Source organism: Nycticebus coucang, chromosome 12 (genome assembly GCF_027406575.1).
Source record: "Nycticebus coucang isolate mNycCou1 chromosome 12, mNycCou1.pri, whole genome shotgun sequence".
Classification (NCBI taxonomy): Eukaryota; Metazoa; Chordata; class Mammalia; order Primates; family Lorisidae; genus Nycticebus; species Nycticebus coucang.
The window spans coordinates 80197542-80222423 of record NC_069791.1 but is presented as its reverse complement, the minus strand read 5'-3'; the positions used below and the strand labels follow the sequence as shown (position 1 = coordinate 80222423).

The 24882-nt window shown below is 41.5% G+C and overlaps 1 protein-coding gene across 6 annotated transcripts in view; it reads left to right on the top strand.

Annotated features, from left to right (window-relative positions):
• The window catches only part of RABGEF1 (RAB guanine nucleotide exchange factor 1), a 67461-nt gene that overhangs the window by 8066 nt on the left and 34513 nt on the right, over positions 1–24882 (top strand). For 4 of the 6 annotated variants that reach the window (XM_053555085.1, XM_053555088.1, XM_053555087.1 and 1 more), the window contains exons 2-3: positions 20772–20960; positions 23726–23892. In XM_053555085.1, the coding sequence (XP_053411060.1) occupies positions 20782–20960; positions 23726–23892 (346 nt within the window). In that variant the 5' untranslated portion in view covers positions 20772–20781. Of the gene's footprint in view, positions 1–20771; positions 20961–21110; positions 21245–23725; positions 23893–24882 lie in introns of those variants that run through there. The other 2 variants (XM_053555089.1, XM_053555084.1) reach the window with 2 other exon arrangements.

The following is a 24882-nucleotide window of genomic DNA, read 5'->3' as shown; positions in this document are numbered from 1 at the left end:
CCTAGTTCTCAGCAGAAGTGTTGGTCTGCCACAAGCTACTCTGTCATATTCAGAAAAGGGAATCTCCCACTAGAAATGAAGTCATGAGAAGAAATGAATCTTTTCACAATTGTGGCACTTTCTTTATAGTACTAGTTCTCAAAGGTGGTTTCCATCAGTGTCACCTGGGAACTTGTTACATTCTCAGGTGTTTCCACAAATCTACTGAAATGGAAACTGGAGAGAGACCCAGTACTTTGTGCTTAAACAAGTCTGCTGAGTGGTATTGATATATGCTAAAGTTTGAGAACTGCTTTGTAAGTTTTATGAATATATATATATATTTTAGAGATAGAGTCTCTCACTTTGTCACCCTTGGTAGAGTGCTGTAGCGTAACAGCTCACAGCAACCTCCAGCTCTTGGGCTTAGCCGATTCTTTTGCCTCAGCCTCCCGATTAGCTGGGACTACAGGCGCCTGCCACAACGCCCGGCTATTTTTTTGTTGCAGTTTTGCTGGACGGGTTCAACCCCACCATCCTCGGTACATGAGGCCAGCGCCCTACTCACTGAGCCACAGGTGCTGCCCCCATGCTTTATAAGTTAATTGTTCGCTATTTAATATTTTCCTCGTACCTTCACTGGGCCCTGTGGAGTATATAAGGGGCAAAAGTGAAAGAAACTTTGTCTCTGCAGGTACTTTGTCAGTGGTCTGAATAATTATTTGATTATTGGAAGACATTTTTTGAGTGCCCACTCTTCTGGCACTGTGCTTAGTGCCTGGGAACATGGAGTGGACATGTGAGCAAGTAATTATAAAAGAACATGAGAGTTATAATAGCTATATTTATAAAATGCTGTAGGTACTAGAGAGAATTATTTAGTCAGGGGGAAAATGGAGTCAGATGTTATTTGAAAATGAACAAACAGGAAGGATATAGTAGGTGTGTTCATAAGCAGGATGACCATGCAACCTATTATCCAAAAGAGGCCACTTTTAAGAATCAAAGAGGGGTAGTTTTATGCCAGGATAACAGGCATAGGCTAGGACTGTTACTAATTGGGTTATATGATCGCTCTGTTTGTAAAGGACAAGTCATGCTGTGAACCCAGAGTTTTTTGTCAATTTTTGGAAAATTCATCTCTTTTAATTATTTGTAGAGTTTACAATATTCTGACTGGATAGTGTATTTGCTTCGTAGGGCCATCATAAAAAATGACAGGCATACTGCAGAGATATGGCAAGTAACATGAATTTGTTTTCTAGCACATATAAAAGTTCTCTTTACGTTGTAATCTATGAAGTGTGATAGCATTATGTCTAAAAAACTAGGTACATACCTTAATTAATTTATTTTTTGAGACAGAATCTCAAGCTGCTGCCCTGGGTAGAGTGTCGTGGCATCATAGTTCACAACAACCACAAACTCTTGGGTTCAAGCAATCCTCTTGCCTCAGTTTTTCTATTTTTAGTAGAGACAGGGGTCTTGTTTTTGCTCAGGCTAGTCTTGAACTCGTGAGCTCACGCAATCCCTCTGCTTCACCCTCACAGAGTGCTAGGATTATAGGCATGAGCTACTGAGTCTGGCCTCGTACCTTAATTTAAAAATAACTTTATTGTTAAAAAATGCTGACACTCACCTGAGCCTTTAGTGAATTGTAGTCATTTGCTGGTAGATGGTCTTGTCTTAATGTTGATATCTGCTGACTTTCCATGATGGTGATTGCTGAAGGTTGGGGTGGCTGTGTCTTAAAACAACAATGAAGTTTGCTCCACCAATTGACTCTTCCTTTCACAGAAGGTTTTAGTATAGCACGTGATACTGTTTGATAGCATTTTAACCCACAGTAGAACTTCTATCAAAATTAGAGAAGTCCTCTCAAACCTTGCTGCTGTTTTATCAACTAAGTTTATCACTTTCACTTTTATCAACAGTGTTCACAGCATCTTCACCAGGAGTAGATTCCATCTCAAGAAACTCCTTTCTTTATTCATCCCTGAGAACCATTTCCTCATGCATCAAGTTTGATCATGAGATTGCAATAATTTAGGCCCATCTTCAGGCTTTACATCTAGCTTGGGTTTTTTTTCTTGGTGTTTTGGGTGGGGGGTTGTTTGTTTTTTTGTTTTGGGGGAGGTTTGTATACTATTTCCATCACATCTGAAGATCCTTCCTCCACTGAAGCCTTGCCCTCATCCATGAGGGTTGGAATCAACTTCTCCCAAACTTATGTTAATGTTGATAGTTTGGCCTTCTCAGGAATCAAGAATGTTCTTAATGGCATTTAGAATGGTAAATCCTTTCCAGAAAATTTTCAATTCACTTTGCCCAGATCTGTCAGAGAATCACTGGCAGCTATTGCCTTACAAATATGTATTTCTTTAATAATAAGACTTGAAAGTCAAAATTACTCCAACTATGGGCTACAGAGTGGATGTTGTGTTAATGGCATGAAAACAACATTCATTTCCTTGTACAGCTGCCTTGGAGTTCTTGGCAGACTAAGTGCATTGTTTATGAGTAGTAATATTTTGAAAGGAAGTATTTTCTTTTTTTTGAGCACTAGTTTTTTTTTGTTTGTTTGCTTATTTGTTTGGGGTTTTTGCATTGCTGTGAGATGAGACCACAAGAGCACTAGTTCTTTTTTTTTTTTTTTTGAGACAGAGCCTCAAGCTGTCACCCTGAGTAGAGTGCTGTGGCATCACAGCTCACAGCAACTTCCCACTCCTGGGCTCAAGAGATTCTCTCCCAAGTAGCGGGGACTACAGGCGCCCACCACAACGCCCAGCTATTTTTTTTGGTTGCAGCTGTCGTTGTTTGCCAGGTCCGGCTGGATTCATACCAGCTCAGGTATGTGGCTGGTGCCTTAGCTGCTTGAGCCACAGGCGCTGAGCCAAGAGCACTAGTTCTTAACAGTGGGCTTAAAATATTGTGTCAGCCATGCTAGAGATGTGCTGTCATTCACGTTTGTTGTTCCACCTCTGGAGCACAGGTAGAGTAGTTTTAGCATAATTCTGACAGGCCCAAGGACTTCAGAATGGTAGATGAGCATTGGCTTCAATTTAAAGTCACCAGCTTCTTTAGCCCCTAACAAGAGTCAGCCTGGTCCTTTGAAGCTTTGAAGTCAGGCATTGCCTTCACCTCTATGTGAGGGTCCTAGATGGCATCTTATTTCCAATGGAAGGCTGTTTTGTCTGTGGTGAAAATCTGTTATTTAATGCAGCCTTCAATGATCGTAGCTAGATCTTATGGCTCACAACTTGTGTAGCTTGTAGCAGTGAGTGCTTCACCTTGCACTTTTATGTTATGGAGATTACTTCTTTCCTTAAACCCAATAAACCAATGTCTGTTAGCTTCCAGCTTTTCTTCAGCAACTTCCTTATCTCTCTCAGCCTTCATAGAATTTAAGAGAGTTAGGGCCTTGTTCTGGATTACTCTGGTTTAGGCTTTGGCTTAAGGGAATGTTGTGGCTGAGTTGACCACTCAGACTTTCTCTATGTCAGCAATGCAGTCATTTCACTTTCTTAGCATTCATGTGTTCAGTGGAGTAGTGCTTCAATTTCTTTTAAGAACTTTTCCTGTGCATTCACAACTTTGCTAACTATTTTGGCACAAGAGATCTTGCTTTCAGCCTATCTTGATTTTTGATACGCCTTTCTCCCTAAATCATTTCTAGCTTTTTATTTCAACGCAGAGAAATGTGCCTCTTCCTTTCACTTGAACACTTAAGAGGCCATTATAGTGTTATCAATTGCCCTAATTTCAATATTGTAGTTTAGGGATAGGAAGGCCTGCTGAGAAGGAGTAAGATAGAGCAAAGGCCGATTGGTGGAGTAGTTAGCACACAGACATCTATGGATTAAGTTTGCCATATTATATGGGTGCTGCTCCTGGTGCCTCAAAACGATTATAGTAATAACACCAAAGATCACAGATCATCATAACAAATATAATAATAACAGAAAAGTTTGAAATAGTACAAGAATTATAAAAATGTGACACAGGCACGAAGTGAGTACTTGGTGTTGGAAAATGGCACTCATAAGACCTGTTTGACATGATGGTACCACAAACCTTCAATTTGTAAAAAGTGCAGTATCTGTGAAGAGGTATGCCTGTGCCACAAACTGTATGGCTTAAAACAACACGAATTTATTTTTTCATAAATCTAGAGGCTAGAAGTCTGAAATCAAGGTATCATTTAGGGCCATGCTCCCTCGCTGACAATCCTTGGCATTTCTTGGCTTGCAGCTCTATCACTTCGTTATCTGCCTCCCTGGCCACATGGCCTTCTCCTCTCTGTGTCTGCGTATCTGGGTACCTCTGATGGCCTTCTGATAGATACCTGTAATTAGATTTAGGGCTGACTCTAATCCAGCATGAGCTCATCTTAACTAATTGCATCTGCAAAGGGCTTATTTCTAAATATTAGTAATATGTCATTCACATGTAATGGGGTTAGCACTTCATTCTATTTTTGAGACAGAGTCTCAACTATGTCACCCCTGGTAGAGTGCTGTGGCGTTACAGCTCACAGCAACCTCAAACTCTTGGGCTTAAGTGATTCTCTTGCCTCATCGTCCCAAGTAGCTGGGACTACAGGCACCTGCCACAACGCCCAAATATTTTTTGTGTTGCAGTTGTCATGGTGGTTTAGCAGGTCCAACTCAGGTTTGAACCTGCCAGCTTTGGTGTATGTGGCCAGCGCCCTAACCACCGAGCTATGGGCACTGGGTCTTCAGCCTATATTTTGAAGGGGACACAATTCAACCCACAACAGGTGGGATGATTTTGGTAGCTATTGAAAGGTTCTGGAGTTTAATTGGCTTAAAATTTCATTACTTCATACCGTTTAAGTAATGTTCATTTTGTTGAAAGCTGGAGTAGAGTGATTTATCTCATCTTATGAATATATTTAATATTCAGGAAAATATGTTTATCAGTAACCAGAGTTTCAGTAGGTCATGCAAATTGCTTTTTATTAATAATTTTTACTGTTTTTGATTGTATCACTTTGTTATGGTGTTTTTGGGTTTCAGTTTCCCTGTTCTTTCTTTTCCTTTTCCTCTCTTTTCCCTCTCCTCTTCCATCTTCTCTTGCATCTCTTCTTCCCTCTCCTCCCTTCCTTCCCTTCCTTCCTCCTTCCTTTCTTGAGACAAGGTCTTGCTCTGTCCTCCAGGCTGGAGTGTAGTACAATCAAAGCTCTCTGAAGCCTCAGATTCCTGAGCTCAGAAACGATCCTCCCACCTCACCTTCCTGAAGAGCTGAGACTATAGGCATGTAAAGACAGGGTCTTGCTATGTTGCCCAGGCTGGTCTCAAACTCCTGGGCGCACCAATCCTCCTGCCCCGGCCTCCCAAAGTGCTGGCATTATAGGCCTAAGCTAGCATACTTGGCCAGTTTTTCAAATAGTACATCAGCCTTAGTTTTTTATGTCTAATAGTCAGATGTTCACAAGTAATGTGGTTGATATGGATTCTGATTTTGTTTTAGTCTTTTGGTAGCTGTTTTTTAGTATCATTACTAGTCCAGCTCAGCTATCATTTAATCTTACGTTTTAGATATAAGACACTTCTCAAAAGCTCAAAAACATAATATAAATATTTATTTGATTGTTCCATCTAACAAATCTAAATAATACACTTTCAACCCAGGCAATTGCCTTTTGTTTCTCTTTTTGTGTGTGGCGTATGTGTGTATCACTTTGCTCAGCCACAGCAAATAGTTAAGAGTAAAATGGCTGCAGCAGAGCTAAAACTAAAATTTAACCATTGAAAAAATCAAACCTTTAATGGTAGAGACTACTTTATGTATTGCAATTTGCCATTACTGTAGGTAGAGTTAAGAGAAATTATTTTTGATCAGTTATTTGTCAGATAAATTAACCATTTGGGCAATTGGCTGCTTCCCCAAAAGAGGGGAAGAGAATGGGACCAAACAGACTAGACTAGCCAGATTATGTTTCATGTAATTTTAAGCTATTAGTTTGGATAATAACACGCTAAGATTAGAGTTGTAATTTTGTGCAACTGAAGAGGGTGTGATTTAGTACAATAGACGATTGTTGCCTGGAACTTATTCCTTAAGAATGTTGCACTGCTGGCTCTGCTCATTCCACCAACTATAAACTCTACATTGTATTCCATTGGGTTGATTATCATTTGGAATTATTTGGGCAGGCTGATGTTTGGATACTTTGTTTTGTCAAATTTAACATTGAAACTCTGACAGCAATTCTCTCTGACATTCAAGTTCATTTTGGAAGCAGTATATTTAATTAAATGAAAGTTGGTGAAATTATAATTGCAGATTAGATGCTAAGTCTTGACTGTGTTTTTTTTAATAACATATGAAGTTGAGTACTAAAACATGTTTTTAAAAGTATAGCTATAAATCAAGAGAAAAATATTAATAATGTAGAAGAATGAGGAAATAACATAGACAATAAGTTAACCTTTTTTTTTTTTTTTTTCTAGTTTTTTTTGGCCAGGGCTGGGCTTGAACACACCACCTCTGGCATGTGGGGCCGGTGCCCTACTATTTTGAGCCACAGGCACCACCCAATAAGTTAACCTTCTTAGGAAAATACACATTAAAATAAAAAATGATTTCTCTTTGCCTGTCAGATTGGGAAAAATTAAAGTATAATAACGCTAAATTTTTGAGGATGTGGGAAAATAGGTTCTCTCATGCACTGTAGGTGGGCACTTATAAATAGGTACAACCTTTAGATCAGGTTAGTTTGGTAGTTATATGTCAAAAATTTAAATGCACATACACTTTGGCATCCCATTTCTGTTTCTAGGAAACAAGTCATCTTTTAAGAATGCTCTGCTCATATTCTTCTCCTGCATAGCCATCAAAGATTTACAAATTCTTTGTTAGTATTATTTCTAAATGTAATAAAATACCTCATTGTTCTATTTACTTTATTTTTTCCAAGCCAAACTGTATCCAGCTTTATTAAAGATACTTTTCATAAACAATCATGGCATTTCAGGCAGGACATGGGCAGACAATCGTTAACAGTATACAACAACTTTTAAACTCCCTTCTTCAATGGTCTACCAAAAATCCGAGAGCCACTATAAAAACCAATGAAGTCTTCATTTGATGCTCTGAACAGGAAATGTTTAGAGTGAGGGTTGACATTTCACACTTAGGATGTTGTTTAACAACTTTTTACAAGCCGACCCTGACTTTCAGGAAATGAAATGAAAATGGCAGAAGTTATCTGAAGATCCAACAATCTACAAATGGAACCGCTGCTCTTTTAAGGGGATGCCATCTCAGTGGTATAAATTATTGAAAAAGTGCAGATTCCTTGACATACTACTAACCAATTATTTGGGGTCAGGTCCCAAAAGGTGACTGGGTTTAAGGGAGTTAAGACTATGCTGAAGGCAGAGGGAGACTGGGACATAAAAACAAATTAGTTTTTTCATACCTCGAGGCATTTGTGCCAAGGTGGCTGTGTGTCAACATGAGGGAATCCTTCCTCTTGAGAGCTGAGAGGAAGTCTCTCAAAACTAAAGGGGAAAGACATTTTCCCTCATACCAGTCTAGCCTTGGAGATATTCTATTAATGACATGCCCCTTCCCCCCAAAACAATGAAGTGTTCTGTGTGTTAACAACATAGCTTAAAAAAAAAAAAAGTAAGACAAAATTCTACATTTTTATTAAACTTGATAAAAAGTAGTATTTCAAATTGTACAGTCACCAGAAGTACAGTTACCACAAATGCACACACTTCCCTTGGCATCCAGCACCTGCAGCTTTCTGTGCCTGGTCTGTTTTGGCATCTCCGTTTTCTGCAGGGTTGTTCCCCTCCTTGCCAGCGTCAGCTTTTCCCTTCTTCCCTTTGGGGACCTTCACTCCCTTCTTTGCAGGGGTCTTTTTAGGCTTGGGCTCTGGCTTTGAAGGAGCAGGTTTAGCAGACAACTTTGTGGCTCTTCTCTGTGGTTCATCCTTTCCCTTGACTTTATCTCCTTTGGCTTCTCCTTCAGCCTTTCTCTTGGGCATGGTGGCAACTGCAGCAGGACGTAGGCGCTAGACGCGGGGATGTGGTGATGAGCAGGTTTTGGTTGGTCCAAGGGTTGTTCTCACCTCCTCTTCTTCACATTGCTCCTTTCCTATTTACTTTAAATCCCTTTTTTCTAGTCCTTTATTAGCCTTTTTATTTTAGCTACAGTTGAGACCTTAAAATTTTTTTTTCTGCTTGCCGCCCGTACCTCAGTGGTTAGAGCACTGGCCACATATGCCAGGGCTGGCGGGTTCAAACCCAGCTCGGGCCTGCTAAACAACAGTGACAACTACAACAAAAAAAATAGCCAGGCATTGTGGCAGGCGCCTGTAATCCCAGTTACTTGGGTTAAGCCGAAGAGTTTGAGGTTGCTGTGAGTTGTGACGCTACAGCACTCTACCAAGTGTGCAACATAGGAAGACTCCGTCTCAAAATAAATAAATAAACAAATAAATAATAAAAATTAGCTAATTTTAGTTTCTTCCATTTTTTTGTGTGTTTCTTTAAAAACTTACTTGTTTGAGATACCTATAATTGGCTCGGCACCCATAGCTCAGTAGTTAGGGCACTGGCCCATACACCAGGGTTTGGTGGGTTCAAACCCAGCCCAAGCCTGTTAACAACAATGACAACTACCACAAAAAAATAGCCGGGCGTTGTGTCAGGCACCTGTAGTCCCAGCTACTTAAGAAGCTGAGGCAAGAGAATTGCTTAAGCCCAAGAGTTTGAGGTTAGGGGCAGTGCCTGTGGCTCACTGAGTAGGGCGCTGGCCCCATATACCAAGGGTGGCAGGTTCAAACCTGGCCCCGGCCAAACTGCAACAAAAAATAGCCAGGCGTTGTGGTGGGCGCCTGTGGTCCCAGCTACTCAGGAGGCTGAGGCAAGAGAATCGCTTAAGCCCAAGTGCTGGAGGTTGCTGTGAGTTGTGATGCCATAGCACTCTGCCGAGTGTGACGAAGTGAGACTCTGTCTCTAAAAAAAAAAAAAAAAAGCATAAAAAAAAAAAAAAGACCAAGAGTTTGAGGTTGCTGTGAGCTGTGATGCTACAGCACTCTACTGAGGGTGACAGAGTGAGACTCTGTCTGAAAAAAAAGGTACCTATAATTAATTTTGGTGCTGTCAGATTATGGACCAGATATTCCAATAATGTTTATCAAAAATTTTCCCTTCTTCTCTTCCTAATGTTAAATTATATTGTATATTATGTTAGAATTGTTTTTGGGGGGTCACGGTATCCCACAGTAATTCACCAGGTATGTTACTAAATTTATACCTTTTCCCAAGATGATCTTGTTTTCTTGCCTTTGCATTATCATAGCTCACTGTAACCTTGAACTCCTGGGTTCAAGTGATCTTCCTGCCTTGGCCTTTCAAAGTGTTAGGATTATAGGCATGAATCACTGCACCTGGTCCACACTTTTTTTTTTTTTTTTGAGACAGAGTCTCACTATGTCACCCTTGGTAGAGTGCTGTGACATCACAGCTCACAGCAACCTCAAACTCTTGGGCTTAAGCAATTCTCTTGCTTCAGCCTCCCAAGTAGCTGGAACTACAGGTGCCCGCTACAATGCATGCCTATTTTTTTTTATCGTTGTTGTCATTGTTGTTTAGCAGGTCCTGGCCAGGTTTGAACCCACCAGCCCCGGTGCATGTGGCCAGTGTCCTAACCACTGAGCTACAGGCACCGAGCCCTGATCCACACTTTTAACTAGTTTGTTTCCAAATAAAAATTCAGACAATTAATTTAGGAAATTCAAACTTGCAAATGTTGTAACATTTGTTATTTTTATAATTTATTTTCTCATACTGTGTTATGGTATGTCTTACCACTTATTCAAACCTTTATATCAGTATTCTTAAGTTAGATTGTGTGATTTTCTCATTAAAATATTTCCTGGGTGTTTTTATATATTGATGTCATTGTGAATGTGATCTCTTTTTTGTATTTTTGAACTTGTTATTGTTTGGCTATTGTAAGAGTTGTATTGGTTGGGCACAGTGACTCAACCTGTAATCCTAGCACTTTGGGAGGCTGAGGACCTCTTGAGGTCAGGAGTTTGAGACCAGCCTGGGCAACATATCATAAACTCATCTCTACAAAATGTAAAAAAATTAACCATATGTGATGGTATACTCCTACATTCCCAGCTACTCGGGAGGCTAAGGTAGGAGGATCACTGGAACCAAGGAGTTCAAGGTTATAGTGAGCTATGATTATACCACTGCACTCTAGCTGGGGTGACAGAAGCAATAGAAGGATCTCAGTAGAACATTAAAGTGTCTGGTACACATTGGTCTAATTATAGATGTTTGTTTTATTAAAAATCATTTTTAGGTCTTAAGCAATTCTTGAGCAAAGGAAAAAAAATCATTTTTAGGGGCCAGGTGTGTGGCTCATGCCTGTAATCCTAGCACTTCAGGAGGCCGAGGTGAGAGGATCCCTTGAGCTCAGGAGTTCAAGACCAGAGTGAGAGCAAGAGTGAGACCCCATTTTTACTAAAAATAGAGAAAAAATAAGGCAGGTTTTGTGGCAGGCGCCTATATTCCTAGCTACTCAAGAGGCTGGGGCAGGAGGATCGCTTGAGGCCAGGAAGTTTGAGGTTGCTGTGAGTTAGGCTGAGACCATGGTACTCTAGCCCAGGCAACAGAGTGAGACTCTATCTCAAAAATCATTTTTAGGTGAGACTTCCAATAAAACTTGGGATAATTGCAGATTCTTATGAAGTTACAAAGATAGTACAGAAAGAGACTGTCAAGATATTAAACTATTCCATTACCACAAATACCTCCCTCATGTCAATCTTGTATAATCTTTTTTTTTTTTTGTAGAGACAGAGTCTCACTCTATGGCCCTCTGTAGAGTGCCATGGCGTCACACGGCTCACAGCAACCTCCAACTCCTGGGCTTAAGCGATTCTCTTGCCTCAGCCTCCCCAGTAGCTGGGACTACAGGTGCCCACGACAACACCCAGCTGTTTTTTTGATTGCAGTTCAGCCGGGGCCGGCGCCTTACTGACTGAGCCACAGGCATCACCCAATCTCTTATAATCTTACCCTGCGTTGGTAGTCCCCAAGACTGCCCCAGATTTGATAATTCTCTAGAATGTCTCACAGGATTTATATAATCCCAGCTATGGTTTATTGTGGTGAAAGGATACCCGGTAGGATCAATAAAGGATGATTGTGCGTTGAACAGAGTCTGGAAGACACCAGTGTGAAATTAGAAGAGTCATTTCCCAGTGGAAGTATACAGGATCCTCTGTAACAACATGTAAAGTGTTTTTTGTTAGAGGAGCTCACTGCAGCATAAGAATCCAGAGGGTCTTTTTTTTTTTTTTTTAACTGGAGGCTGGTCACATAGTGCCTTCATGACTAAATACCATTATTGCAACTTCAGAACCTCCAGAAGGAAAGCATGTATTCACCATAAGTCACACTGTTTACATAAAATGTCTAGACAAGCTGGGACAGTGTGGTTCAATACTCCAACCAAGCTTGTATCAGTGGAAGAGATATTCTAAGACCTCAGTTCCTAGGAGCCAGCCAAGGGCCAGTCACACAAGCAGGCCCTTCTGAAAATGTGCATGATTTGAACAAGCCTGCCGTGTATCCAAGTTGTTTTGTGTATTAGTACTTCACTCCTTTTTACTGCCAAGTATTCTGTTGTGTAATTGTACCACAATTTATTTAACCATCTAATAGATATTTATTTTTTGTTATAAAGTTATTCACATATATAATTATATATAAAATTTTAAAATAATGGTTGATCAATCATAGGAAGGAGTTTTTATATTTATTATTTGTTATGTATTGTTTCTTTATCATTTAAATATTTGATCTCTTCAACAACCTTACTGATTCAATTATTCGTTGTTCCCCTCAATGAATATTTGAGCACCTGTGGCATGCCGGGTACTATTTAAATCAATAGTAATATAGCAGTAAAGAAGGAGAACAAGGTCTCTGTCCTTAGCAAATAGCATTCTAGTGGTATTTGTAAACTTGGAAGTCCTTTCTAATTAGATTTTCCTCTCCCTGCCATGTCTTACTAATTAACTCTTACAGATCCCACCTCTAAAGTGGATTACCATCCCTCTTTTCATTCCTACTGTATTATTTCAATTATTATCACAACCCTTTATTATAGTTGTTTCTTGGTCAGTATCCCTGCCTTCTGTTTTGCACTTCTTCCCAATCTAGCATAGAAATTACCTCTCAAGTTTTTTTTAAATAATCATAGAATTAAATTGATTTGGGAGGAGTGTAAAATTCATACAGTCATATGAATTTTAAAGTATCTGTACATGTATATAAATGCATCCACAATCAACACAGAATATCTGTATTACCTCTAACCCCCAAGATCATGAGATTAGAAGGTGGGGCTTTGGGGGAGGTGATTAGGTCATGAGGATGGAGCCCTTGTAATCAGGTGTAGTGCTTATATAAAAGAGACCCCAGAAAGCCAGTTTCCCCCTTTCACTGTGTAAGGATACAGTGCGACGGTACCTTCAGTGAATCAGAAGGCATGTTCTCACCAGACACCACGTCTGGGTTGACATCTTAATCTTAGACTTCCCTGTCTCCAGAACTGTGAGAAATAAATTCTTGGGCGGTGCCTGTGGCTCAGTTGGTAAGGCGCCGGCCCCATATACCGAGGGTGGCGGGTTCAAAACCTGGCCCCGGCTGAACTGCAAACCAAAAAATAGCTGGGCGTTGGGCGGCGCCTGTGGCTCAGTCGGTAAGGCACCGGCCCCATATGCCGAGGGTGGCGGGTTCAAACCCAGCCCCGGCCAAACTGCAACAAAAAATAAAAATAGCCGGGCGTTGTGGCGGGCGCCTGTAGTTCCAGCTACTCGGGAGGCTGAGGCAAGAGAATCGCTTGGGCCCAGGAGTTGGAGGTTGCTGTGAGCTGTGTGAGGCCACGGCACTCTACCGAGGGCCATAAAGTGAGACTCTGTCTCTACAAAAAAAAAAAAAAAAAAAAAAATAGCTGGGCGTTGTGGCGGGCGCCTGTAGTCCCAGCTGCTCCGAAGACTGAGGCAAGAGAATCACTTAGGCCCAGGAGTTGGAGGTTGCTGTGAGCTGTGTGAGGCCACGGCACTCTACCGAGGGCTATAAAGTGAGACTCTGTCTCTACAAAAAAAAAAAAAAAAGAAAGAAAGAGAAATAAATTCTTTTTTTTTTTTTTAATTTTTTTTTATTTTTTTTAATTTTTTTTATTTTATTATTATTTTTTTTTTTGTAGAGACAGAGTCTCACTGTACCGCCCTTGAGTAGAGTGCCGTGGCGTCACACAGCTCACAGCAACCTCTAACTCTTGGGCTTACGCGATTATCTTGCCTCAGCCTCCCGAGCAGCTGGGACCACAGGCGCCCGCCACAACGCCCGGCTATTTTTTTGTTGCGGTTTGGCCGGGGCTGGGTTTGAACCCGCCACCCTCGGCATATGGGGCCGGCGCCCTACTCACTGAGCCACAGGCGCCGCCCTTTTTTTTTTTATTTTTAATTTCAGTGTGCTTGTTCATGTTTGTTTGAAGTACTCCTTTTCTGGTGATTTTCTTCTTTCTCCTGCAGTGCTGGCTGTTTTTGATGTTGTTGGTAGAGACGGGGTCTTACTCTGGCTGACTGCTGCTCATATGGGTTTTGAACCTCTGAGCTCAGGCAATCCACCCGCCTCGGCCTCCCACAGCGCTGGGACTACAGGCGTGAGCCACCACGCCTGGCCGAGAAATAAATTCTTGTTTATAACCTACCCGGTTTATGGTATTTTATTCTAACAGTCCAAGGGGACTAAGATAATGTCTTCTTGTGCTCGGTGTAAAGCTTTTGAGATTCATCCAAGTTGTTAAGTATATTAATACTTTGTTATATATATATATATATATACACACAAACACACACACATACATATAGCATTCTGTTGTATGGGTGTACCATAATTTATTTATTCCACATACCTGTTAATGAATATTTTGGTTGTTTCCAGTTTTTGATGATCATGACTAAACATTTGTGTACAGAAGTTTGAGTAAGCATCAGTTTTTATTTCTCTAAAGGAAATACCCAGGAGTTGGATTTCTGGATTACATGATAATGTATATTTTACTCTTTTTTTTAGCTTCTTAGTATAACTATCAAACTGTTTTTTATAGTGGCTGTACTATTGCATTCCACTAGGAATGCATGAGAATTGTAGTTAGTCTGCATCCTTACCACCACCTGGTGTTGTTGGCATTTTTAATTTTAGCCGTTCTAATAGGTGTGAGTAATGGTAGTTTTAATTTGCATTACTGTAATGACTGAGGGTGGTGAACAACTTTGCATGTGCGTATTTGCCACTGTGTTGTCAAGAACTGAGAAGGACCTGAGTTTTTACTCTACTTAGAAATAGTAAGTTAGCCTACCATACTTTCATGGATACTGGCCGAAGACCTGGGACTCCTGGGTTAGAGAAAAAAGACTTTACTATTCATAGGACATTAGCGGAACAAGTTCACATGGATTAGCTTTGCCCCACAAATCCCATGGGTGCACTTCTAAGGAATCTAAGCTCAGGGAACCCAAGTCTCAATGGGTGGCAGACAGATTTTCTGTTTGATGTGGACGGAAACATTGTATTTATTGTACTGGATCATAAACAAACTTGTCCTGTGCTCTGGAAGGTTGTCTTTTGTCTTGTAAGGTTGTTTAGTATACAAACATCCTTGAGGAGACAGTCTGTAGCAAAGGTGTCTCTTTACAGAAATGTGAGATACCAATGTGTATCTTCTTTGATGAAGTATCTGTTCAAGTTTTTTGCCCATTTTTTAATTGACTGATTTGTTTTCCTAAAATTGAGTTTTGAGGCTCGGCACCCATAGCTCAGTGGTTAGGACTGAGCTAATATACACCAGGGCTGTGGCTTTGAACCTGGCCCGGGCCTGCTAAACAACAATGATGACTACAACAACAACAACAACAAATAGCCAGGCATTGTGATGGGTGCCTGTAGTCCCAGCTACTTGGAAGGATGAAGCAAGAGAATTGCTTAAGTCCAGGAGTTTGAGGTTGCTATGAGTTGTGATGCCATAGCACTCTACCCAGGGCGACATGGTGAGACTCTCTCTCCAAAAAAAAAGAAAAAATGAGTTTTGAGAAAGTTACATATATTCTGTATATGTAAGCTCTTTCAAATAACGTGATTTTTCTCCCAGTCTATACCTGTCCTTTCATTTCCTTAGCAGTGTCATAACAGTGACAGCAAAAGTTTTCTGTTTTGTTGTCAAGTTTGGGATGATGCAAGTTCTGTGGTACTGATGGTTCTAATGTCAGTTCATTTTTCAAAGCTTTTGCAGTGCTGTTTTCTGTCAGTTTCATGCTCATGTATGCACTAGTCACATATGTGCTGGTCTGAGAGCTGTATGGTGTTCTCTCAGTTTCGATCTAAAAATCTTTGATACTGGCTGGGCGCAGTGGCTCACATCTGTAATCCTGGTGCTCTGGGAAGTCAAGGCGGATGGATTGCCCTGAGCTCAGGAGTTTGAGACCAGCCTGAGCCAGACGAGACATCGTCTCTACAAAAAAACAAAAAAGCCAGACATTGAGCCCAAGAGTTGGAGGTTGCTGTGAACTATGATGCCATGGCATTCTACCAAGGGCCACAAAGTGAGACTCTGTCTCAATAAAATAAATAAATAAAGGTCAGGCATGGTGGCTCATGCCTGTAATCCTAGCACTCTGGAAGGCCGAGGCAAGTGGATAGCTTGCTCACAGGTTTGAGACTAGCCTAAGCAAAAAAGCAAGACCCCATCTGTACTAAAAAAAGAAAAAACTGGCTTGGCGCCTATAACTCAGTGGTTAGAGTGCCGGCCACATACACTGGGGCTGGCGGGTTCAAACCCAGCCTGGGCCTGCTAAACAACAATGACAACAACAACAACAACAAAAGATAGTTGGGCATTGTGGCAGGCACCTGTAGTCCCAGCTACTTGGGAGGCTGAGGCAAGAGAATCACTTAAGCCCAAGAGTTTGAGTTTGCTGTGAGCCATTATGACGCCATGGCACTCTATTGAGGGCAACATAGTGAGACTCTGTCTCAAAAAAAAAAGAAAACTAAAGAAAATAAAAATAGAAAAAAACTGAGGCAAGAGGATTACTTGAGCCCAAGAGGTTGAGGAGGCTAAGGCAAGAGAATCACTTAAGTCCAAGAGTTTGAGGTTGGTGTGAGTAATGACGCCATGACACTCTACCCAGGATGACAGCTAGAAAAAAATTAAAAATAAATAAATAAAAATATTTGATACTATATAACATCAGATCCACACATGCACAGCTTAGGGGTGAGCCCAGAAATTGCCTTCTTGAGTTTTTATTCTCAGCCATTTCCTTTTGTTCCCTAAGGGCTCATCTTTTCTTTCCTGTGTCCAGAAAACCATGGATGTAGTTATGTCACTCAGCCATGTACTTCCACCACTGTCTGCATATTTGAGGCTAAGCAGTTGGAGCATAGAGAGTGAGGGAAAAATCGATAGTTCTCCTTGCTTAGAGTTTGGCTCCTGAAGTCTGTCATTCCAGTCTTTGCTGCAGATACACCACATGGTTGCTTGGGCACCATATCTCAAGAGAAGGGAGAAAGACAGTAAAATGGAGGAATCCCCGTATTGTCTCTGATAGTTAGGAATTTCCTTTCTCATGCCTTGAGCCCAAACTAGAACTCTCTCCCTTTGTTCCCATTTCTGAGTTGGTTCCATGATGCTAAAGGGGAAAAGATGATAATCTCAGCAAGGATTCAATGATACTTTGAATTCTGATCTTCTCGCCCAATTCTTCTTCTTCTTTTTTTTTTTTTGGTAGAGACAGAGTCTCACACCATCGCCCTTTGTAGAGTGCTGTGGCATCACAGCTCATAGCAACCTCCAACTCCTGGGCTCAGGCGATTCTCTTGCCTCAGCCTCCTGAGTAGCTGGGACTACAGGCGCCCACTGCTACACCCAGCTATTTTTTTGTTGCAGTTTGGCTGGAGCTGGGTTTGAACCCGCCACTCTCAGTGTATGAGGCCGGCACCCTACCCACTGAGCCACGGGCACTGCCCAGCCCAATTCTTTTGCTTTTCAGAATTCTCAAAAGTGGTGTTCCCTGTGTACTGTCCAGGTTTTATAGCTGAAAGAAATCTGCAACGGGGCGGCGCCTGTGGCTCAGTGAATAGGGCACCGGCCCCATATGCCGAAGGTGGCGGGTTCAAACCCAGCCCCGGCCAAAATGCAACAAAAAAATAGCCGGGCGTTGTGGCGGGCGCCTGTAGTCCCAGCTACTCGGGAGGCTGAGGCAAGAGAATCGCGTAAGCCCAAGAGTTAGAGGTTGCTATGAGCCGTGTGACGCCACGGCACTCTACCGAGGGCGGTACAGTGAGACTCTGTCTCTACAAAAAAAAAAAGAAAAAGAAAAGAAATCTGCAACGTTTCTTTCCTTGACTACTGCAGCCACTGATGTCTCTGCTCAATTTTTCTTCCTTGTCTTTATTTTATGGCTGCCATTCTTCTAGGAGTCTGCATACCTTAATATTTACCCAAAGAGTATTGTTTGTTCAAAGATTGAGATTGTCTTCAAACACCTCTAACCAGTTAGGCTTTGGCTGTGACCAGAAGAGCCTGTGCTACACACAGAGGAGACACAAGAGAGCCTTGCAGAAAGTGGGGGATAGGGGAGGGTGCTGAAGTTTGAGTGCCTTTATTGGCTCAAACATTTAACCGGTCAGCAGAAAGTGGAAGTTTTGACCATCGTGATAGTTGCTTTTGGAGGAGAGGATTTATTGCTTTCCTCACTTCATCATGCTAGAAGACAGAACTCTGTCTCTCAAGTTTTATTGCTTAAAGTAGAGATCTTATGCTTTCCCCTTTTCAGGAGCTCTCCTGAATATAGATTTCTGTGGTGTCATAGCTCACAGCACCTCATTCTCTTGGGCTCAGGCAATCCTCTTGCCTCAGCCTCCCAAGTAACTGGGACTACAGCTTCAACTCCTAAACTCAAGCAAACCACCTGCCTCAGTTTCCCAGAGTGCTAGGATTACAGGCATGAACCACCGTGCCTGGCTTCTAGAAGTTTTAATTGGTGCTTCAATCCAGACTCTATAGCCTGGAGTTTTAAAAAATCATCATAATTTCACTTTGCACCCAACTTTTTCAGTTTACCTCCTGTTTACAACACATCATGTATGTTCTACATTGTTTTCTTGTCTCTTAGCAATTGCATAGGAGGAGACCACTTGGGGGTGGGGATGAGTTGAACCTTGAAGGGTCTTAGAAAGACAACATGAAGAGGCAGGACATGCTGGACAGGAAGAGCATTTTTCACAAGTAGCTTACCATGCCTTCTTTTTCCCCTTCTGCCCCCCATTTACTTAAATACTTTCTCTTTCTTCATTTTTCAGTCTACCTGTATTTTGGTTATGAGCTTCATGAGGTCAAGGATAAGTTCTGTCAGTTGCATCACCAATGGCATCGAGCTCAATTCTCAGGACACAGGTGGCACTTAGTAAATGATCAAGTTGAATTAATGTTAGGATCCCCAACGTGTAGGGCTTAATTCTGTCTGCATATTTGAGCTTGTTGAACGATCAAAGTGCTGCTTTTTTTCTGTGCTTGTTCGGCAGTTTGTTTATGTGGAAAAGAATGAGACCATGTGGTTTCAATTTGAATGGAAATTGTTGCATGGCACTTTACCATACAATTGTGATGCTATGAACAAATAAGCTTAAATATGATATAGTAGAAAAGAAAACTGACTTTGGGCGGCGCCTGCGGCTCAGTCGGTAAGGCGCCGGCCCCATATACCGAGGGTGACAGGTTCAAACCCGGCCCTGGCCAAACTGCAACCAAAAAATAGCCGGGTGTTGTGGCGGGCGCCTGTAGTCCCAGCTACTCGGGAGGCTGAGGCAAGAGAATTGCTTAAGCCCAGGAGTTGGAGGTTGCTATGAGCTGTGTGAGGCCACGGCACTCTACCGAGGGCCATAAAGTGAGACTCTGTCTCTACAAAAAAAAAAAAAGAAAACTAACTTTGGAACTTGCTTTTTTGTTTGTTTGTTTTGAGACAAGAGTCTCACTATGTCGCCCTTGGTAGAGTGCTATGGCGTCACAGCTCACAGCAACCTCAAGCTCTTGGGCTTCAGTGATTCTCTTGCCCCAGCCTCCCAAGTACCTGGGACTAGAGGCATCTGCCACAACACCCGGCTGTTTTTTGTTGCAGTTGTCATTGTTGTTTAGCTGGCCTGGCTGGGTTCGAACCCATCAGCCTTGATGCATGTGGCCAGCGCTGTAACCACTGTTCTGTAGGCTCTGAGTCAACTTTGGAACTTGTTAAGATATTATTTCAAGGGCGGCGCTTGTGGCTCAGTGAGGAGGGTGCCGGCCCCATATACCGAGGGTGGCAGGTTCAAACACAGCCCCAGCCAAACTGCAACCAAAAAATAGCCAGGCGTTGTGGCAGGCGCCTGTAGTCCCAGGTACACGGGAGGCTGAGGCAGGAGAATCGCTTAAGCCCAGGAGTTGGAGGTTGCTGTGAGCTGTGTGACGCCACAGCACTCTACCGAGGGCGATAAAGTCAAACTCTGTCTCTACAAAAAAATAAAAAATAATTAAAAAAAAGATATTATTTCAAGTTTTAGCTCAATCATGTATGACCTTAGACGCAAACCTGACCTCTTTGTGTTTTTTCCTTCAATTTTGAAATGGGGATACTAACTTATTAGTTTTTGTGTTTTGTTTTGTTTTAAAACAGGGGGTCTTGCTGTCATTCAGGCAGTAAGTAGTACAGTGGCCCAGTCATAGCTCACTGCAGCCTCGAGCTCTTGAACTCAAGTGATCCTCCCACCTCAGCCTCCCAAGTAGCTCCAATTATAGACACAAAGCACTGGACCCAGCTTGTAGAGTATCTTTTCATATGTTTGTTGGGCATTTGCAGGTCTTTGGAGAATTGTCTATTCAAGTCTTTTGCTCATTTTTAAATTCAATTATTTGGGGGGTGTTGTTGCTGAGTTGTAGGAATTTATATTCTGGATATTAACTCCTTATCTGATATATGGTTTGCAAATATCTTCTCCATTCTGTAGTTTGCCTTTTCACTGTGTTGATTGTTTCCTTTGCTGTGCAAAAGTTTTAAAGTTTGACGTGGTTCCATTGATCTGTTTTGCTTTTGTTGCCTGTATTTTTGATGTCATATCCAAGAAGTCATTGCCAAATTCAACGTCAGGAAGCTTTTCCTCTATATTTTCTTCTAGGATTTTATAGTTTGTTTTGTTTTTTTTTTATAGTTTCTGGCCTTACTTTTACATCTTTAATACAATAATAGCCCTTATAAAATGTGTTCTTTATAGCCGGGCGTTGTGGCGGACGCCTGTAATCCCAGCTGCTCAGGAGGCTGAGGCAAGAGAATCGCTTAAGCCCAAGAGTTGGAGGTTACTGTGAGCTGTGTGAGGCCACGGCACTCTACCGAGGGCCATAAAGTGAGACTCTGTCTCTACAAAAAACAAAAAAATGTGTTCTTTATGTTTGAACCAGGGAATAAGTTTTTTCTTTGATATAACTGTCAGGAATTTGCCGTATTTAAGTTTTCTTCCTTCCTTTCTTCTTTCTTTCTCTCCTTCCCTCTTTTCTTTCCTCCCTCTCTCCTTCCTTCTTTCCTTGTCTCCTTTATAGATTGAAGATAATGGACTCACTCATTTTTTGGTTTTGGTTAGAAGAATGATAATGAATTCATTTTCAAGAACACTTTCTTGTTTGTTCCTTTTTAGCAGGAGGAAGATGAGCCTTAAGTCTGAACGCAGAGGAATTCATGTGGATCAATCAGAGCTCCTATGCAAGAAAGGATGTGGTTACTATGGCAACCCTGCTTGGCAGGGTTTCTGCTCCAAGTGCTGGAGGGAGGAGTACCACAAAGCCAGGCAGAAGCAGATTCAGGAGGATTGGGAACTGGCAGAGCGGTAAAAGGACTTAACTGGGGGTGGTTTAATAGTGACATTATTGAATATATAATCCTGTCTTTGACCAGATACGTCTTTCTTTTCCATTTTGAGCTATTAGCAAGTCAGTTTACTTATTTTTTATTTTATTCATTTATTTTTTTGAGACAGGGTCTCGCTGTATCACCCTTGGTAGAGTACTGTGGCATCATATCTCACAGCAACCTCAAACTCTTGAGCACAAGAGATCCTCTTGCCTCAGCCTCCCAAGTAGCTGAGAGTACAGGTGCCTGCCACAACGCCCAGCTATTTTTAGAGATGGGCTCTCACTCTTGCTCAGGCTGGTCTTGAACTCCTGAGCTCAGGCAATCCACCCACCTCGGCATCTCAGAGTGCTAGGATTACAGGTGTGAGCCACTGCTCCTGGTCAGCAAGTCAATTTAATATGAGAAAGGATTTTTTTTCTTTTCTACTGAGTCAACATTTAATAAATAGCTTTTAGTGATTTCTTCATTTTATGTTTGTCTTCTGATTATTTTATATTTGGTTTGTGTTAGTCTTAGTTCTCAAATTTAAACAATAAACTCTTTGGAAAAAAATAAAAATAAAAAACTCTTTGGAGTAGAAGCATGGAGGAGATAAGCATACTTAAGTAAAGATTAAATTAGGGGTACTATATATGATGTACGTAGCTCAAGCATTGCATATGGCTCTAATCAAGCATTATTTCCCTCATTTTTTTATTTTTGATAATTATAGTTGGAGACTATATATATTATATATATTTATATATTTTGGGGAGGTGGGGCAGAGTGTCACTTTATTGCCCTTGGTAGAGTGCTGTGGCATCACAGTTCACAGCAACCTCAAACTTTTGGGCTAAAGTGATTCTCTTGCCTCAACCTCCCAAGTAGCTGGAACTACAGGTGCCTGCTATAATGCCTGGCATTTTACAGACAGGGTCTTGCCCTTGCTCAGGCTGGTCTCAAACTCCTGAGCTCAAGCAATCCACCTGCCTTAGCCTTCCAGAGTGCTAGTATTACAGGTGTGAACCACCAGGCCCAGCCGAGACTATTTTTAATTCATTAATTAACGAAATGAGATTTCCCTCTGTTTCCCAGGCTGGAGGGCAATGGCTATTCACAGGTAGAATTACAGTGCACTACAACCTCAATTTCCTGGCTTTAAGCAATCCTGTTCAGCCTCCTAAGTAGCTAGGACTATAGGCACATGCCACCATGACCAGCCTAACACCTCCACCTGTGATTTTTGTTTCTATTTCTCACTGCTTCCAATTGTGACTTCACTTGAGATTTCTTACACGAGTATTTCTCAAATTTGAACAGACATCAGAATCACCTGGAAAGCTTGTAAAACCAGTGATTGCTGGACCTCACCCTCAGAGTCTCTAATTTTAGTTGTTTAGGAGTGGTACCAGAGAATTTTCATTTCTAACAAGTTCCCAGGTGATGCTGGCGCTCCTGGGAAGTCTGGGGAATCACACTTTGAGAACCATTGTTTTATAGATAGTGGATGTTCTCCTTCACTTCCCTTCTCACCTAACCTACGTGTATTTGACCAAGCTCTACCTTATTTTAACTTAGGAAAGTCTTTTGAATTTCATCCTTTCTACTCCTATTTTCCAGGTCTTTTTTTTTTTTTTTTACTTAAACCTTTGTAATATATTTTTAATTATTATCTATGTCTTTAGTCTCTCTATCCCTCAGGTCATTCACATAGCTACCTGTATTATCTTTCTAAAGCACAGATTTCATAATGATAACTTTTTTTTTTTTTTTAAGACAGAGTCACTTTGTCCCCCTGGGTAGTGTGCTGTGGTGTCATACCCCCCAGCAGCCTCAAACTCTTGGGCTCAAGCGATCTTCTGGCCTCAGCCCCCTAAGTAGCTGGGACTACAGGCGCCTGCCACAATGCCCGGCTATTTTTGGTTTTTAGAGACGGGGGTCTCACTCTTGCTAAGGCTGGTCTCAAATTTGTGAGCTCAAGCAAGCCACCCACCTTGGCCTCCCCGAGTGCTAGGATTATAGGCATGAGCCACCATGACCGTCCTGTAACTTTTTGTGTTTACAATCTTTTTTGTTTCCCCACTGCATGATAAAATTCAAAATAATAGTGGACTTAGCAGTCAAGGTCCTTCTGGTGCTTTTTTGTATATCCAGTACATCACGCCATCAGTGCTCTGATTACATTAAACTTGTTCTAAGATAAACTATTTGCCTTCACATTTGGAAGGCAGCTATGCTCACTGCTATACCAACAACACCAGCGCCATATTTTCACATTTATATAATAGTTCCCTCTCCCTGGAATGTCCTTTCACTTAGTAGAATCCTGTTTATCTTTTTAAAACCCAACCCAAATTTCCCCTTTTTAAAGCCTTCTCAGACTCCGGTAGCAAATTTAGTTGCCTGTGTTCTTGTAGAACTTGACTTTTACTCTGTACTATAGAAACTGTCCCATTATGTATTAATTACTTATTTATCTCTTTCTCCATTTCATCATTGTACTTATTAGGGAAAAGGACTTTATTTCTTTCATGTAATCCTAGAATGATTGCTAAGTGAGCATGATCCCTAGAGGAGGTCCCTTTTGGAGTCTGTAATAGCATGGAGACAGGTTTAGCCTGTAGTTATCTGTCAGATACTGCAGTCTTATTTGGTGTATTTAGCGTCTAGTTAGAAAAACTTTAGATCCTCCTCAATTACATAATAACCTTTAGATACAAGGAAACTGTGGATCATTTTTATTTCTCTCTTAAATTACAGACTTCAACGAGAGGAGGAAGAAGCCTTTGCCAGCAGTCAGAGCAGCCAGGGTGCCCAATCCCTGACATTTTCCAAATTTGAAGAAAAGAAAACCAATGAGAAGACCCGCAAAGTTACCACAGTGAAGAAGTTCTTCAGTGCTTCCTCCAGGGTTGGATCAAAGAAGGGTAATTTTGTGATTCTCTTTTTTTCCATCTGTGCCTGAGAGAGATACATACAGAGAGGATCCATAGTGGATGTGGGCTCAGCGGTCTAATTTCCATAAGCTTTTAGAGAATACCAACCCAGGTGAGGATCAGATAGTATATGAAACCAGTACTCTCTTTGGCTGAAGGACATTGCAGGGTTTTTGTTTTGTTTTGTTTTTGTTTTGAGACAGAGGTAGAGTGCCGTGGCGTCATAGCTCACGAAAACCTCAAACTTTTGGGCTCAAGCGATCTTCTGGCCTCAGCCTCCTAAGTAGCTGGGACTATAGGCACCTGCCACAACGCCCAGCTATTTTGTAGAGACGAGGGTCTCACTTTTGCTCAGGCTGGTCTCGAACTCGTAAGCTCAAGCAATCCACCTACCTTGGCCTCCCAAGAGTGCTGGGATTACAGGTGTGAGCCACCTGGCCCAGGACGTTAGGTTTTAGAGATGCATGTCTACTATATAGGAGGAATAAAGACATTTGAAATACAGAGTTTTGTTTATAAAATTCATTCCCATCCAAACGATCATCTCTTTGGATGTCTTTTCTGCCTTTATTTTATTTTTGGGATTCTAGTTTGTTCTTATTTGTGTAATACCCTCACTGTCAATGGCTTATCAGAAATGGCTATTTTCTAGACTTCATAGTCATCTGAGAGAAATTTTCTCTTTCTGAGAGCTCATATGAGAAATTTTCTCTTTCTGAGAGCTCCTAGTGTCTTGAGGAGATAGATAGAAAACATAGGAAGGGGGACAAAGTAACCAATAGTAGGTGTTTTCTAGCATGTGGATTTGTACATAGATGATTTTCTTTTTTTTTTGAGCCTCAAGCTGTCGCCCTGGGAAGAGTGCTGTGGCATCACAGTTCACAGCAACCTCCAACTCCTGGACTTAAGCGATTCTCTTGCCTAAGCCTCCCAAGTAGCTGGGATTACAGGCACAATGCCCAGCTATTTTTTGGTTGTAGT